Source organism: Labeo rohita, chromosome 14, assembly GCF_022985175.1.
Source record: "Labeo rohita strain BAU-BD-2019 chromosome 14, IGBB_LRoh.1.0, whole genome shotgun sequence".
NCBI classification, from domain to species: domain Eukaryota; kingdom Metazoa; phylum Chordata; class Actinopteri; order Cypriniformes; family Cyprinidae; genus Labeo; species Labeo rohita.
This window is the reverse complement of record NC_066882.1, coordinates 2,122,293-2,141,202: the sequence shown is the minus strand read 5'-3', so window position 1 is coordinate 2,141,202 and position 18,910 is coordinate 2,122,293. Positions and strand designations below refer to the sequence as shown.

The following is an 18,910-nucleotide window of genomic DNA, read 5'->3' as shown; positions in this document are numbered from 1 at the left end:
TTTTAAAATGAAATTTTATTTTTGGCAAATAAAGGGGATGGAAGAAATATTGTGTAACAAAGTTTTGCCAAATATCATCACATCCTCATTTATTCAGCTTTTAGATGATGTATAAATCTCAATTTCAAAAAATGTACCCTTATGACTAGTTTTGTAGTCCTGGGTCACATATAATATGTATAAACATATAAATTGCTTGTGTCTGCTTCTTGATCCAGATGTTCAATACTTTTTTTAGAAGACACATTACTGTATAACAGTGGAAACAAGGCAGTGTTGCCAAGTCTGCAGTTTTCCCACGGAACTGGACCACCTTTATTCTGTTGCAACAGGTTGTTTTTTGGCCTGCGGGTTGAACCAAAAACTCCTGCTGGAATGCAATTTCACCCTGAATGCGACTGTGCTAGTTTTGGCAGTGATTGGGCTAGTTTTGAGTACCAATTTGGGCTGATTTTGTTATGCAGACTTGGCAACCCTGAAACACAGAAAGCAGGAAAATTCCATCAATGGCGGGGAACGAGTTAATGTTATCAATAAGGTAAGCATTTGCACTCACTTTTAAGTTTAAAAATAGTCCCTTTATATTTTGATTATTAAATCATGCACCATTATGCAGTTAGTATTGTTTTTCCCTATTGTCTGTTATGGTACCAGAATAGACCATGTTGTTTTTTTTTTAAAATGCCAACATCCTGATAACGTCTTTGATAAATAGTCATCATCATAATCATAGCTTGCTGCTTTTCTTGACGTCATTCACTAAGGCAGCTGAGTCCGTTAATCACCCACGGGAAGTAAAAAATGCTACCTTGCAAGCAAATATTATTTTTCATAGCAGAACTGATTAGCTCCCATCTTTAATACCAATTAATCACCAACAGATGGTATTCTCTTGGTTATTTATAGCGATAGACTGAACGGCAATGCATGCGACACTGCTGTATAGAGGATCCAGAATATTAGTTGTGATCAAGTGAGGAGTGAATCTGACTTCATCTAACCTGCACGGCTCAATTTTAATTCGTAATCATAATTGTTTTTATCTGGACCAGTCTGATTTCTGAAACATTTCAGGGTCTCACAGCTTTAATTTGTCTGTCCAATGCCCATTTATACAGACACGGATTACGAGGAATGTGAAGAAAAGCTCTTTTCTTATCAGCGGTAATGCGTGCGTACTCTCTTTTCACCAGACAGCTATAGAAATGCCAAGGCTTTCTTTACCCTGAGAAAAGAGTGCACATAAGGTGAGATGTTTAATCCCACTGCCCACGTTGTACGTGGCTGTCCGAGCCCACCGAGAGAAGAGGCCTCGGAAACTGACCTGCAAACATAGTCGGCCTTACAGATCCGCATCTGGGAAAGGCAGCTGGGTTTATCTTCCCCCTCATAGGAGCAGCTGGGCACGATGGTCTGTCGCCGTCTCTCTGAACAGGCCATGTCGCTGCAAGGGCAGAACAGCAGCTCGTGGGTGTACTCCGGAGGCACGCGGTCAAAGAACCGCCGCAAGGCCTTGTTGCACCTCGATCGGTTACACAAACCCGACTTGGTGGAGGGCTTGATGCATGTTGACACATACTCGGTGCGCAGTTTCTGGCACACATCATCGACGTTGCAAGCTTTGGCCGCGTCCAGGCAGCGGTTCACCGTTGTCATGCCGAGCTCAGAATCTGTGGAGAATTAAAATGTTTCTCAGATCCAATCTTTAGGACTGACTGAAGTGATGAAATCTGCTGTTTGGTCAGAGAGATTAGTTGATATCCAGTTAGTCTTAGCCTCACTGGATGACAAAATCTACAAACTTTTTTATTCAGTTTTCTGTACATCTATTAGGTGCTACATTGACAAAGAAACACAGTGTATTAGGGCTGGGCGGTATGCTGGTATAACATCGTTACCACAGTATAAAGTGTCTTTGTTAGAGATTTTACTATATCCGTTATTTCGCAATGTATCCACGTAGCAGAGTACTACTTAAAAGTTATACATCTCAGAGTGACAAAGAAACATGCATGAATAAGAACATAAAGCGTGGGACATGCATGATGTTAAATAAAGTTATTAAGCAAAATAAACAGTGAAAAACTCGTGTTGACTGACACACAGCCGAAGCACACAGATATTAAACCACCTCTCTCAGACAGCTTGCAATCATGCATTCAGAACGTGCACAATGCTTAATAAAGTTATTAAAGGCACAATATGTAAGTTTTCAGTAGAGGGCGCATATTTAAAACAAACAAAGAAACAAAGGCATAGTTTGAAGACACCATGATTGAGTGTGTCTTCATCCCCACAGCCGATGCAATCTGATGGGACAGAAATCATGTTCATGGATGAGCTAATGTATTAAAGGCTTATTAAGGTCATTGATCAGGGTGGGGCCGAAAGTCGTGGAAGCAAAATGAGGGCCGCTCGAGAGACCGCTAATGCTAAAAAAAGTGTTTTATCATACTAGATAAATTTGAGTGTGTTGAAAGGTTAGTTTTAATGCTACACCTGTCTAATAAAATGCATAACATATTAAAAGCATCTTTGGGGTTTCCATGTTTTCTACAAAATAGAAACGGAAAATCGAGGTTGTATGACATCATTGGCAGGCGACGCAATAACACGGTCCATTACACTAGTTAAAATTGCTTATTTCTCTGGATTTAAACTTCAAAACATTCTTCAAAACATTTGGGATAATGTAAGTACACAAGTCAGCAAAATATAACACTGTTCTCGTGGTGTTTTTAATCAAAACATTCTTATTGTGCCTTTAAGTGCAATAAGCAGTGAGAAACAACTCAATTTGGCGCTCACGCGCTGACAAACTCGAAGCGCAAGCACAGAACACACCTCTCTCAGACAGCATGCATTGTGACTTCAGATCTCTTTTGTGTCTTATTGCGCTTGAATGGTCAAATACACAAGCAGTTATGTCAAAATACCCATTTTGTGGAGTTTTCACGTAAACACTGCTGGTTATGTGTTAAAGAAACTTAAACATTTGTGTGAAAACTGGATGTGTTTCAGTATTGGATCTATGCAGTAGGTCTTAAAGGGACAGCAGCCTAATTTACCTGTCATTAATGTTAATCAAATAACAAATGACTCACTGCTCTTGACTGAATCACTTTTAGATCTTTAATAAGAATGAATTTATATTCAATTCATATAGTCAAGACTATGCAGTGTATTTAAACACTTGATTATTCAATTGAATTATTCAATTTCATTTGTGTTTGTAATTTGCGTCTTTGTTTTTATTTTTAATAACAAAAATAAAATAAAAATAGCTATGTTATGAAATATCATGAAATAAAATTTATCATACCATAAAAATAAGATTTTGGTCATATTGCCCAGACCTACACTGTATAACAGTCCTAGATCACATCTTTGATAACTAAGAAAGATGTTTTCTCAATAATCAAATGTTGTTACACAACAGTACAATCTATTGAACACGTACTTGCATCCCTCACAGCCTCATTTTCATATTAAAAATGTTATTTTAGATATGTTCAGATATTTAGTTTCTTGTACAGACTGATCATTGCACTTCACAAGACCTCAATATATCATCAGCAGCCACGTGTATTAAATTTGTGTTTCTTTTTAAAAACAAACATGCAGCCACTGACTTGCATTTATGAATCACCAATGCCCACGGTTTCAGCTAAAAATCTTCTTTACTGTTCTACTGAAGAAAAAGGTCACCTACACATCTTGGATGGTCTGCGAGTGAGTCAATTAACAGCAAAGCACAACACATAAGAATGAAAAAAGGCTGGGGAACTGCACATTTTCTCACACTCATGTCGTTCATGACATTTTGACAGCGAGTTTAAGTTCATCACCATACAGCAGCAGAGAGATGAGCGCCTTTTTCTATTCACAAGGTGTTGTTGGACTGACGACGGAGAAGAGCAAATGGTAAAAGTGTCAAAAAGGTGAGAAATGTCAGATTTAAACGAGAAATGAAGAATATGTGCTGACAGCCAATCTCTGTGATGATTTTTGCTGTTCAGACCACAAACAACTAAACAGATTTGAGCTGGACACATCAAAACGTCAGACTTCAATGATTCTTTGCAGCTCCTTATGCTCTGTCAAACCAAGTTTTAGCTGAACAAAGACTCAAACGGCTCTTTGGAGATTTTAAAAGTTCTTCATGTTACATTACAGGTTCTTCTGATGAGTGTTTTGATTTTCGGGATTTGTGAACTATCAAAACATGGACAGTTAAAGAATGAGAGCTCTTTGTGACTTTTAAAGACTCTCCTATGACATTAGGCTAAAATTATCATATTTATGAAAATTTTGAATTAGCTTTTGTTTATACAGTTGAGGTCAAATTTTACATATACCTTGCAGAATCTGCAAAATGTTAATTATTTTACCAAAATAAGAGGGATCATACAAAATGCATGCTATTTTTTATTTAGTACTGACCTGAATCAGATATTTCACATGAAAGACATTTACATATAGTGCACAAGAGAAAATAATAGCAAAATCTATAAAAATGACCCTGTTCCAAAGTTTACATATGCTTGATTCTTAATACTGTGTTGTTACCTGAATGATCCACAGTTGTGTTTTTTGTTTAGTGATAGTTGTTCATGAGTCCCTTGTTTGTCCTGAACAGTTAAACTGCTGCAGTTCTTCAGAAAAATCCTTCAGGTCCCACTAATTCTTTGGTTTTTCAGCATTTTTGTGTATTTGAACCCTTTCCAACAATGACTGTATGATTTTGAGATCCATCTTCCTTACACTGAGGACAACTGAGGGACTCATATGCAACTATTACAGAAGATTCAAACGCTCACTGATGCTACAGAAGGAAACATGACGCATTAAGAGCCGGGGGGTGGAAACTTTTTTAATCTGAAGATCAGAGCAAGATATTTAGGCAAAATTAGAAAAATTTACACATCTCCATTCTGTTCAAAAGTTTTCACCCCCAGCTTTTAATGCATTAATGCATGGTTTTTCCTTCTGCCACATCAGTGTGTGTTTAAACCTTCTGTAATAGTTGCATATGAGTCCCTCAGTTGTCCTCAGTTTGAAAAGATGGATCTCAAAATCATACAGTCATTGTTGGAAAGGGTTCAAATACACAAAAATGCTGGAAAACCAAAGAATTTGTGTGACCTGAAGGATTTTTCTGAAGAACAGAAGGCAGTTTAACTATTCAAGACAAACAAGGGACTCACAACAACTATCACTAAACAAAAACACAGCTGTGGATCATTCAGGTAACAACACAATATTAAAGGTGCAACAGGTGATTGTCTTCAGAAACATTTTTTGTTATCCTGGTTGAAAGTCTCTTCACATCCCAATAGCAATCATTAAGTTAAGTGGTCTAAATGTATTTAATGTGTTTATATATTCTGTAAAAGGCGTAGGACCAAGAAATGTTCATCCAATCAAAATGCTCGGTTCTTTCCTACCTGTCTGTCAACATATGTATTTGCATACCTCTGAGCACCTGTATTTGGGCTGTTAAGCATTTCAACACGATGTTACAATGTATTGTAGTAATGTTGTCTTTGTTTGTGTAGTCTGTGTGCGTTCATGCATTTGGGAGGCGTGGCTTTGGACGGCGATTTGCTGGGAGGGTGGGACGTTCGCTTTCAGTGTTATTAGGCTAAAGTTAGCATTTTCCAAGAAATTTTCCATTGAAAATAGGCTAATTTTCCAACTCCCCTAGAGTTAAACAGTTGAGTTTTACCGTTTTCAAATCCATTCAGCCGATCTCCGGGTCTGGCGGTAGCACTTTCAGCATAGTTTAGCATAGAACATTGAATCAGATCAGACCGATAGCATCTCGCTCAAAAATGACCAAAGATTTTCGATATTTTTCCTATTTAAAACTTGACTCTTCTGTAGTTACATTGTGTGCAAAGAAGGATGAAAAATGAAAAGTTACGATTTTTTAGGTTGATATGGCTAGGAACTATACTCTCATTTCGGTGTAATACTGCAGGAGGCACAATGATATTACACAGCCGTCAACTCTGCCGGCTGCAACTCTGCATCGGCACAAACTTAGTACCGGTCACTTTCAGGCGCTGCGTAATATCATTGATTATTACACCAGAATGAGAGAATAGTTCCTAGCCATATCAGCCTAGAAAATCACAACTTTTCATTTTCCGTCAGTCTTAGTCCACGATGTAACTACAGTGTGAGTCAAGTTTTAAATAGGAAAAATATCGAAAATCTTTGGTCATTTTTGAGCGAGATGCTATCGGTCTGATCTGATTCAATGTTCTATGCTAAGCTATGCTGAAAGTGCTACCGCCAGACCCGGAGATCAGCTGAATGGATTCGAAAAGGGAGTTGGACAATGAGCCTATTTTCAAAAAAAGTGGAGTGTTCCTTTAAGAATCTTTGTAATGTAAACTTTTGAATAGGGTCATTTTTATAATTCTGCTATTATTTTCTCTTGTGGACTGTATGTAAACATCTTTCATGTGAAATATCTTATTCAGGTCAGTACTAAATAATAAATAACATGCATTTTGTATGATCCCTCTTATTTTGGTAAAATAATTAACATTTTTAATGACTCTGCAAGGGGGGGTGCAAACTTTTGACCTCAACTGTATGACTTAATTCTGAAAACATTAATTCTCATCATGTTACAATGAGATTTTCTCAAACTCTTTTTTTCTTGTTTGTTTTTACATGGCGTTTAACATCCTTTTTGGTTGTAATCAGAAGCTTTATTTTTAAGATTGCTGGGTTCACAGATGTTCTGTGGCTTCAGATGTGGGCTTAATGCATTCGGTCACCTTTGCGCATGCTGTGGAAAAGGAAATGCAGGAGTAATGTAACCCGAGGTTCAGATAACTCACACGGGCAGACTAGTTTGAGTCACAAATCATTACGACCAAAGGAAATGCCTCATGATGTGAAAGGAAGTCAAGAATGAAAATGAGATGGAACAAATTAAACGGAATGCTGTGGAAACGTCTTTCCAAGAAATCATTTTAGCATTCCGATCGACACCATCAAACCGAATGGCCTGCATCGTGACGGTAATGCACAATCACAGTAAATAACTAAGGCTAAGGTCAGTAAAACCTGAGGAAAATGAAAATAAGCAGCTCATTCAGACTCCCCAAATCTCTTTCTCTCTCTATTTCATTGTGATTAATAATCACAGATGAGCCAAGAATGTCTGTCCACATCATTCACCTAACAGCTTTGTTGATTCTTACAGAGCTGATGAAAAATCCAGGCCAGACACAAAGCTTCAACAAACATGCTGCTGAGAATCTCTGACTAATTTCCACGGGACAGCTGAACAAAAACAAGGCTAGAACTAAAGGAGATGACAGTGAAAACAAGTTTCAGAGCAAAGCTAATACACGACGACTGAGAATCTCCCACTCCGGAGACACGTTTGCACTGCTAATACATATTTGCGATGCTAATAAGATGTCGGAGCACCGTGACATTTGGAGTGAAGATTATTGTACTAGGGTCCCTGTGTGTGTTTTTCTATTCTACCTCTGCTTTGTTAAATAGGTCTATTTCTAAGCCTTGAGCTCCATTCTAGTGCCTAGTCAGTCACAATACAAAGAGGCTCTAGATAAAGACACACTGGCTGCAGTTACATTCTCTGTAAACAGAGATTTTTCGTCCTTCACTTGTTTTAAAAACTTACAAGAATGTTTTTTTATTAAAAAGCATTTTCATATTTGATTCTATCTTTGTTTTGAAAGGTTGTAGGTCGCCATACTGTATGAAATGGATCATCTTACCTGCAGTGATGGAGGCCAGGCGGACAAAGTCGTATCCTTTCTCTATCGCCTCATACGGATAGTTCTCTACCAGGTTAAGTCCTGCAAGAGCAAACATTTTGGGTAATTAAATCATGTGTGAAATGTTTTATACAGAGCAATATATTTTAAGGGACCACATGGAGTCTAGTGATACTGTTAGTGAAGGTGTTTTTCACAAAAACAGACATAATTAATTTTTTTATGATGTCCTTTCCAGGTGCAAAATACTGTATGAGATTTTGTTTGTCTGTCCACAGTAAATGGGAAACTGTGAAATACAAACACATACATTACATTAAATCAGACTAGTCTTTGATTACTTTTGTTTATCACAATGATTTAAATAAAACAATCTTATTCCATAATGATATAAAAATGCAAAAATGAAAAAAAAATAAATAAATAAAAAAATAAAATCATTAATCATGAAGGAACTGCAGGGGGTTGTTTTTAATGAATTAAAATATAATAATTTACATTTTAAAAATAATAAATCATTTTATGATCAAAATAAACACTAAAAATAAATATTTTATTTGTTTACCTATGTGTCATTAACTAATGTCAAATAACTGTGAACAGGCAAATGTCTTAATTATTAACTTGTTACCTTACATTTAAGTGAATATATTTTAAGTGAATATTATTAGGTGACGGAGGTTTGGCTGAAAAGAAAATAAAAAGAAATAATGTGAATTTGTGCATTTTAACCCTTTAACTGTCACCGTCCCCTCTGTGGTTTACTTCACCATATTACAAATAAATCCTAATCTAATCATGACAAACTATACATCGTTGGAAAGGTCCAAGACTCCTAAATAGATATTTTACCATAGTTTTGTGTTACAGATTATATAGGAAAAGTAGTAGATTAGTATATGTCAAGAGTGCAACTTAAAAAAAATCTACATCATAACATGAGTTCATATTACAAAATGTTTTTATTCATGAATTATAAAAATATAAGTTTGGATAGTGCACTATGTCTGTGTTCAAAAATGGGAGTGACATTTAAAAGGTTAATGTGTTTGTAATAGGGATGCAAAATAATTAATCATGATTAATCACATTCAAAATAAAACTTTGTTTACATACAATATGTGTGTGTCCTGTGTATATTTACTATGTATATATAAATACACACAGATACATGTATATATTAAGGAAATATATGTTACATTTGTATATAAAATATTTATATTTATATATAATATAAATTGTATACAAGTAGAAATATATATACATACAAATATTTTTACAAAATATACTGTAATCTGATCATGAGTATTTAAAAATGCAATATAATCTAATAACAAGCACTTAATTTTTTGTAATCTGATTACGTAATCCAGATTACATGTAATTACTTACTATCCAGCACTGCAAACATTATAACATTGCTTTGACAGCCATTCAGAAGTAGCTATGCATTCTGACAAAACTAAAACTTTCTGTAATGCAACATGTACATTTCAATTACTTTGTTATAGATGTTTTGCTGGTGTCTGATTTTTTAAAGGGCTCTTAAAAGTGTGAAATGGGCTTATACTTTTCCATCTACAGACCAGTGAGATGTCACTGCGAGCCAGACGCAGCAAGAAACGCATCAAGAAAACCAAGCAACCGACAAAATGTCCTGTTGCGGTTGGTTAGGACATCAACTTCGATTAAATTTGAAAGAGATTTAAACATTTAACGCTTTACTGCATCGTGCCTGGGATACAGTGTTGCATGAACGTTTTTCCATCCTGTCGTCAACACCTTTAAGAATTCCACATGTATACGACCCGTTTGGACTGAATAACAGCTGCAAAACAGTGCAGTTCACACTTCATGAGGGCAGGTCAAGTTACTGAATGCCGCTAATGTGTTTATAGACAGTTGTGTATATATATATATATATATATATACAGTACTGTGCAAAAGTCTTAGGCCACTAGTATTTTCACCAGCTAAAAATGGTTTAAAGTAAGTTATTTCTATCTTTTGCTGTAGTGTGTCAGTAGGAAACATCAGTTTACATTTCTAAACTTTCTGTTTGCCATTAATTGTAATAACCTAGTGAGATTTTTGTTTGCACAGGCAGTCTGACAACAGCCAGTGCTCCACACAGACATCTGATCTCACCATCATCCAGTCTGTCTCTGGAATGACATGAAGAAACAGAATAACTGAAACAGACTAAATCCGGAAGAACTGTTTCAACATCTCCAAGATGTTTCAAGTAACCTACCTGCAAAGCTACCTGAAAAACACAGGTGCACCTAGGGCAAAAGCTGCTTTAAATGTAAAGGATGGTCACATCAAATGCTGATTTATTTTAGTTAATAGAAGTTCATTGATAAAGAAAATCTATTTATGACATTGTTTTTGACAGCATCCTCATTTTATGTGCCTAACTGCCTAAAAATTTTAACAGTACTGTAGCTTTGTAGGTGTAAGTCTCTTAAAGCATCTTGGAGATGTTGCCACAGTTCTTCTGGATTTAGTCTGTCTCCAGATCTCTGTTTGCACAAGGAGTCTGACAACAGCCTGTGCTCCATACAAAAATCTCACTGGATTATTATAATTAATGGCAAAATGAACGTTTAGAAATGTAAACTGATATTTCTTACTCACACACTACAACAGACTGACTTTAACTGACTTTAAACCATTTTTAGCTGATGAAAATACTAGTGGCCTAAGACTTTTGCACAGTACTGTATATATATATATAGTTCAGATGCAAAACCAGCTAAAAGCCATCTCAGTCAAAAATGAGATAATGATACTGAGTGAATGCTCCTGACACATAGTATGCGTCCATCAAATACTCTTACTTCGAACTCACTAAATTCCAGTCTCAGTCCAGTCAGAAGCACCAGTGCTTACATATAAACCTATACAAAGTAGCCAGAAAGAAATGCTCATTTTAAAGAAATACATAAATACATTTGATGGATTTAGAGGCTTTTGCATTTGAACTCTTCATATATATATATATATATATATCACGGTTTCCACTGTTTTCAACTTTGATAATAATCAGAAATGTTTCTTGAGCAGCAAATCAGCATTAGAATGATTGGTAACACTTTACGGTAAGGGGTAAGGGTACATGAATTACCGTGAATTAATAATTCATGCATTAATTCATGCATTAATATGTCATGAATTATCAGGAACTAATATGAATTCATAGTCTTTCACTCATGACCTCATGGAGGAACAACACCTTAAGTAAGACATTAACTAAGATGGGTACATGATCATGATTTACGATTTATTACACATGATCATGATGTTTTCTTTGTTCACAAAAAAATAAATAGGTAAATGGACAGACCCCAACACTGGCCAATCACAGCACATAGCATGTGAATTCTGTTGACATCCAAATACAGTAGTCATCATTAACTAAGCATTAGCTTCTCATGACATATTAATGCATGAATTCATGGTAATTCATGTAGCCTTAACGTAAAGTGTACCCTTACTGTCATGTGACACCGAAGACTGGAGTAATGATGCTGAAAATTCAGCTTTGATCAATGCAATAAATTACATTTTAGCATATATTTACATAGAAAACAGCTATTTTAAATTGTAATAATATTTCACAGTATTACTGTTTTTACTGCATATTAGATCAAATAACTGCAGCCTTGGTGATATATCTTACTATTTAGACATAAAGTGAAATATTATCATGTTACTTGCCATGCATGCCAGACTGGTGGAGACTCCAGTATATGCTGAGACAGTTTTTCTCTCTCTTCATGCCTCGTCTGCACTGGCAGCCGTGCAGAGGGCTGGACAGCAGGGCAGAGACGGCATTCGCACACTGACTGCGGGCTCCAGGGCCGAGTTTCATGCTGCCGTTCCCGGCGACGCACTGGCGCAGGGTCCGGAGACGCGGGCTGCAGGTCTCATCGCTGGAACAGATGTCTCCCGCTATAAGACAGTCTCTGCTCGCAGAAAGCGCTACCTGCAAAGCTATAGGTAATAAAGAAGGGATTTGTGTCAAATTCACCATCAAAACCTTGCCAGATGTGGTTTACTAAAAGTGTATAGTGTATTGATATGATTTGGAAGGCAAACAAATAAAAGGGCAATATCCATCTACTGAGCATCAGAAACAGTGGCCACCAGACATAAACATCTCCATTTCCACGCAATACGGCTATCAAATAACCATTAGGCTTCACAGGCTACACCTGCACTTCATTAGATACAATCACATCCCATCTGCTGTTCAAATGTCATTATTCACTTTCACTAACTCCAGCTTGCTGGTCCAGGTCTTGTCTGTTTCCATACTCTGAGTGTTGTTTTTATAACATACATAAATTGCATTTACAGTACCTGAATTCAGTGTATTTACTCTATTTATGGTTTTAAACCCTCATGTTGAGTTACTGACTTTACTTACACAGGGTATAACAACTTCCCCCAAAAATATGTATTTTTTGTAATTTTGTAATTATATATAATATTATATTTAATTCATAAGTTATGCTACGTCCTCGGTAGAGGACATCAGGACTCAATAAAAAAAAAATAATAATAATAATAAAAACACATGAATGAACATGCATAGGCAAAAACAATTGATTTTTAAAATCACCAATACATTTTTAGTTTTCAGATTCAGATTTTTTTTTTTACCAAACTGTGTATAAAGTCTCCATTTTTCTTTATGCAAAATGTGTGTAAAAATGGCCATAAACGGGTTTTCTCATTTTATACAACGTATCTATTAACTACATTTAATTTGCATATTAATGTAACATGTCATGAAAAAGAAGTGTAATAATGGGAGTAATAAATGACAGGATTTTCATAATAATATATAATATTTTATACATAGGAATATTGAAATATGTGACCCTGGACCACAAAACCAGTCGCTGGGGTATATTTGTAGCAATAGCCAAAAATACATTGCATGGGTCAAAATTATTTATTTTCTTTTATGCCAAAAATCATCAGGAAATAAAGTAAAGATCATGTTTCATAAAGATAATTTGTAAAATTCCTACTGTAAATATATCAAAACTTAATTTTTGATTAGTAACATGCATTGTTAAGAACTTAATTTGGACAACTTTAATGATGATTTTCTCAATATTTAGATTTTTTTGCATCCTCAGATTTCAAATAGTTGTATCCCATCAATGGAAAGCTTATTTATTCAGCTTTCAGATGATGTATAAATCTCAATTTAAAACAAAATTGACCCTTATGACTGGTTTTGTGGTCCAGGGTCACATATAATTTCCCTATTCATTTGTTGTGTCTACCAAATTGTGTAATAAACATGCTTTTAGTCCCGGTGTCCTCATATGAGGACATGTATGATATCAACATCCTGTTTCATAACAGAAAGTCATATTTTGATTTGAAACCCCATAACATTTTCCTGAGATTTATGACACACAGCTTAAAAATGAGTCAGATTTAAATGATAATTTTTATTATAAATATTATCATATTTCCATAAGAGTGTCACTAAATTAATATTAGAAATTTTTGAAGACCAAGGGGAGGGAGTGGTCATGGTGAAATTGTCCTCATATGAGGACACAGGGTCTCAGGAGGTTAACTAACTCAGACTAAATAACAACGGTGTAAAAGTAGCCCAAGTCTGCAGGAAAACCTGTGACTTGTCAACACTGCTCAGTGACCTGCGCTTATGCCTAATTAATGCCAAAATTATCTACAAAAAATATCTTTTACACTCACAAACTGAGGTGAATAAGTTCAGATCAACAAGGCCTACAATCAATCCATTTCAAAAAGAAATACAAAACAATCTGACAAAGACTGAATCCAATATTTGATGATAATAAAGCATAATGGAAGATTTACAAGCAATTTACATAAGGTTGATTGTCAGCACAGCACATGGATGTATCTGATATAACTTGAGGCATAATGACTTTTATTGCAGCAAAGATGAGAAAATGTCTGACAAACTTATGATCATGATAATAAATATTAAAAATCTTACATTTGTAAGCCAATCACAAGCATTATATATTGCATAAGCATTTGCTTTTGTTTTCTATATCATGCATTAACTGGTAAATTTAGATGACTTTAAAATTTGAGGTCAGTAACACGTTAAGCTTCTAATCCTGGAGATGTAACTTGGCATTGCCTAGAGAGTGAGAATGAATGCATTTACATAAAATACAAGATGTGACACTCAGAGCCGTTTCCTGAAATGACATACAGACAGACACATACATAAAATATACTACAGGTTGCAACACCATCTGTTAATCCACTGATTAAATTGCACGAGAAAAGGGCTCTGAACGAAATTCAAACAAAATGAGACAAAAAAAAACAACAACATTATTTCGACATCTAACAGATTTATGCATGTGCTAGTGTTTTGAACTAATGACGACGTCAAATAAGAGGTGAAATCACGACCGCGTTTTGGACTCGAACGCAAATTAACAGCTCACTGTTGAAAAGCATCGTTGCGTGACTTTGACACGGCTTTTCATCCATCGGTGTGCCTGTCGGTGATAGCCTGATGTTTTTCAGCCTCAGTCGGGAATAGCAGAACCTGTGGGCTGATATTTTGTACCCGAAAAACTCAAAGGCTCTCTGACAGATGCAACCATATGCAGACAGTTTTGTGGAGGCAGGGAAGGCGATGTATCATGACTACAGACATGAGAATAAATCAACATGACAGCGGGCAAAATGAGACTTTCTATATCTTATTGGAGCATTGTTCAACATTAGTGCCTGAGCTGGATTAGGGAGGGAATAGTCTGATAAAAAAACAGCCCAGACGCCGTCTGATCAAAACGAACACGGCGAGACAATTCATTATTTCAATTAAACAAGCCTGTCCTCTCGCTTCCACCAGGCTAGGATGCATATTAATGAGCGACGCTGCTTTCTTAACTTTAGTTCCTGATGCATGTTTAATTTATTCGTTTTCTTTGTTTATTCCAGATTTACGTTCACGACTGGAAATCTTGGCCATGAGAGAGAATAGTTCGAGCTAATTCATATGGGAGTGAGGTAAAAAGCTTGTTTGTTAAGCCCTGAACAACTGGCCCTCGAGACTGGCTTCTGTAATGTGTGATGATAATTTCTGCTCTAATGACTAGAACGGCACGCCGTGATGAATGTCATATTTTTTTCTCATTACACAAAATCTGACACTCATAAAGATCATGTTTAGCATCCGTAGTTATACAAGGGGATATAATTGTTTACGCGTCTGTAAAATCTGCGTTTTAGTTCATTAAGAGTTAGTTGTTAAAATAACAACAGTAACTTCTGTCTTGTAATTTGAAACTTATGTATAAGTCACATAAATGTTGTAACCTGATTGCCATAACCTGAATAAGATTAAAAGAAAGAATCGGAGCAACTACACTGTAAAAAACAATTTGTTGAGTCAACTTAAAATAATTTGTAACCTGACTGCCTTAAAATTTTAAGTTCAGTCAACTCAAAAAAAAAGTTTATTCAACCTCAAATGTTAAATTATACTAAGTGACAACTTAGATATTTGAGTTGAATCAACTTAAAATTTTAAGGCAGCTGGGTTACTTACCCATCTCTTAAGTTTAGCAAACACAAATATCTAAGTTGTTACTTAGTACAACTTAACATTTCAAGTTGAATAAACTTATTGTAGTTGACTGAACTTAAAATTTTAAGGCAGCAGCGTAACAACTTATTTTAAGCTGACTCAACAAATTGTGTTTTTTATTTTTTACACAGTGTACCGGCATATATTTTGAATATTCATTTATATTTACACATTCAAATGAAAGTAGCTCTATGTGATACGGAAATTCAAAAAACAAAAAAACATGTTTGGAGCAAAGACGAGACTAAATTAAATGAAACTGAACTAGGGCTGTCAAACGATTAATCGCGATCAATCGCATACAAAATAAAAGTCTGAGCTTGCCTAATATATGTGTGTGTACTGTGTGGAGTTATTATGTATATATAAATACACACAAATTAATGTATATATTTAAGAAAAACATGCTATGTATGTACAAAATATTTTTAGTTATATATAATATAAATTATATAACATTATAGTAAATACATATACTCGTAAATATTTCTTAAATGTATAAATGATATTTTATTGTATTTATATATACATAATAATTACACACAGTACACACACATTTATTAGGCAAACTCAAACTTTTATTTTGTATGCGATCAATCATGATTAATTGTTTGACAGCCCTAAATTGAACATGTTTAACATAGCACAACTAAATAAAAAGCAATAAAAATGTTCATGTAAATTAACATAAAATCTGCAATAACAAGCTTAAAATTAAAAATAGTAACAATTAATGCAACTTAAGTCATGCTCCTTTTAACCCTAAACTTTTAAGGATGTGATAAATCATTTAATGGAAATTAACATTAAGTTAAGCTTAAACAATAATAATAAAAATACAAAAATAAACAAAACATGTTTCCTACAAACCATAAATTTCTTAAAGATTTTTCCTACCATCTCAGAAATTTCAGCATGAATTATCATGTGTTTAAAATGTAAAAGCAAAAGGAATGGTTTCACAAATTCTGCTGTCAGCGCAGCTTTGAATTCATCATAAAAGGACAGTTCACCCAAAAATGAAAATTCTATCATCATTTATTCACTGTCAAGTTGTTCCAAACCTGTATGATTTTTTTTTCCCTTCTGTTGAACACAAAAGAAAATATTCTGAAGAATGTTGTGGTTGACAGTAACCATTGACTTCCATAGTATGAAAAACATGCAATGGAAGTCAATGGCTGCTATCAATTCTTTAGTTACCAACATTCTTCAAAATATCTTTTTGTGTTCAACAGAGGAAAGAAACTCATACTTCCAGAAACTCTGAAACAAGCAGAGGGTGAGTAAATTACGACAAAAAAAATATTTTTTGGGTGAACTATCCCTTTAATTTGGGGGTAGTTCTCAGCAAATATTGATATATGCAATAAATCAATTCATTCATTGGCATATAATATAAGAAATGTTTTTAATTCATAGACTTGGGAATATGAAACTATGAAATCACATACTAAATGTGCCTGTGCAAAGTTATAAACGAGCCAGTAACCCCTGTGAACTCAGAAAAAAAAAAAGGTACAAAAGTTGTCACTGGGATGGTGTCTTTTCAAAATGTACACCTTTGGGCCTTACTTTGTACCTTGTTTACCCCTAAAAGGTGCATTTTAGTATCTAAGGTTCACTGTCTTTAAATTGTACATATTAGTACCTAAATGGTATATATTAATACATTCTGAAAGGATACAGCCCCAGCTGACAGCTTTTGTACCTTTTCTTTTATTATTTTGAAAATGTACTCATCCACAAGTATACAATAAAGTAACCATCTCCATGAAGAAAAATTCTAGTTACAAGATAGTAACACAGATAGTCCCACAGTCCCACTGCTGTCACAATTCAAACACATTTTTGTGCAGAAGAACGAATGTAAGTGACAAACAAAAAAAGAGCTGCATATTTCTGATTTTAAGCAGCTCTTTCACAGTTCCTGGCAAAAGCTTAACTTGTTTTGAAGCCAGAACACTTCACCCTATATGATCAAATAAGGAAAAAGAAAATCAACGCAAACTTTGTTTGAAGAAACTAATATGCTGCTATTATTGAATAAAGGGTGTGTTTCACTCAATATTTGTCCTTCACACTCTTGCAATCCTGCAGGCAGCACCGTATTACCAATATGTTCTCTGTTTGGGGTTGCGTGTCAGCCGGGTTCCACTGAATGCCTATTCATGCAATCTCTTTTCAGATGCTCAGCTGGAAAGGCGAGAGAACCGAGATGTGTGAAGGTGAAAATGTAATGTTAGCTGCCAAGTCATAATCTAATAATAAGACAAATTATAAACTAAAAATATTCGTTAGCTAATGTGACATTCTCTAAATGTTGTATTCATGAATGTTGACAGTATTGAAAGTTCCTTACTCAAGTTTGAATATGGGCAAGTGTGAACTGAGATTTGAGAGCTACAGCAGATTTTCAAAATACTAAAACCTTTACTTTCATCACATGTCTTCAGAAGACATGGAATATAATGCACTAGTCATATAAACTACTTTTATGCTGCTTCTGTAACCCTAGTGCATATATTTATCTTGTAATACACAAGCTTTTTAGCAATAAAACAACGTTCTTGAAAGGAACCAATGTCATATGTGATCCTGGACCACAAAACCAGTCATAAGAAGCATGGATATATCTGTAGCAATAGCCAACAATACTTTGATTGGGTCAAAATGATCGATTTTTCTTTTTGCCATAAATCATTGAGATATTAAGTAAAGGTCGTGTTCCATGAAGATATTTTGTAGATTTCCTACCATGAATATATCAAAACTTAATTTTTGACTAAATGTGGACCAATTTAAAGGTGATTTACTCATTATTTAGATTTTTTGCACCCTCAGATTCCAGATTTTCAAATAGCTGTATCACGGCCAAATATTGTCATATCCTAACAAACCATACATCAGTGGAAAGCTTGTTTATTCATGATGTATACATCTCAATTTTAAATGTAATAAAACATACTGCACAAAGCCACAAAGCCTTCACCTTGTAATCTGTTAAAGATTACAAATTACGACAAATATTTTAATTAATAGCGTAATCCGTTACACTACACATTTTAGGCTACTTTTTGATTACTTTTGACCTAAATCGTTTACCACATTGATTTAAAAATGATAATCTTGTACCATATTCATATAAAAATACGAAGAAAAAAAAAACAATAAATTATAAATAGTTTATAGCTATTGTGCTAACAATATGTAATCATGTAACCAATAAAAAAGTAACTGTAATTTGATCACAGATATTTTAAAATGGAATATAATCTAATTACAAGTACTTCATTTTTGTAATCTGATTACGTAATCAGTTACTTTCCAGCACTGAATGTAACTATAAAGCACAAACTCATTTTATAGTTAACATTTACATGCAATTCAGCAAACCAAAAACAAACATCAAGTTCTCTTTTCTTTTAGTTAATAATTGTCATTCATGGCACATCAAAGCTTATGGACTTTCAACCAGCAAATTATAGCTTTTGCTTCTATATTTTGT

General features: G+C 34.7%; 1 protein-coding gene across 1 annotated transcript in view; it reads right to left on the bottom strand.

Annotated features, from left to right (window-relative positions):
- gfra4b (GDNF family receptor alpha 4b) overlaps positions 1 to 18,910 on the bottom strand; it is a 70,166-nt gene that overhangs the window by 10,213 nt on the left and 41,043 nt on the right. Inside the window, exons 2-4 of the mRNA XM_051127052.1 lie at positions 11,493 to 11,768; positions 7,770 to 7,850; positions 1,325 to 1,670 (exon numbers count right to left, since the gene is read on the bottom strand). Coding sequence (XP_050983009.1) covers positions 1,325 to 1,670; positions 7,770 to 7,850; positions 11,493 to 11,768 — 703 coding nt within the window. The remainder of the gene's footprint in view (positions 1 to 1,324; positions 1,671 to 7,769; positions 7,851 to 11,492; positions 11,769 to 18,910) is intronic.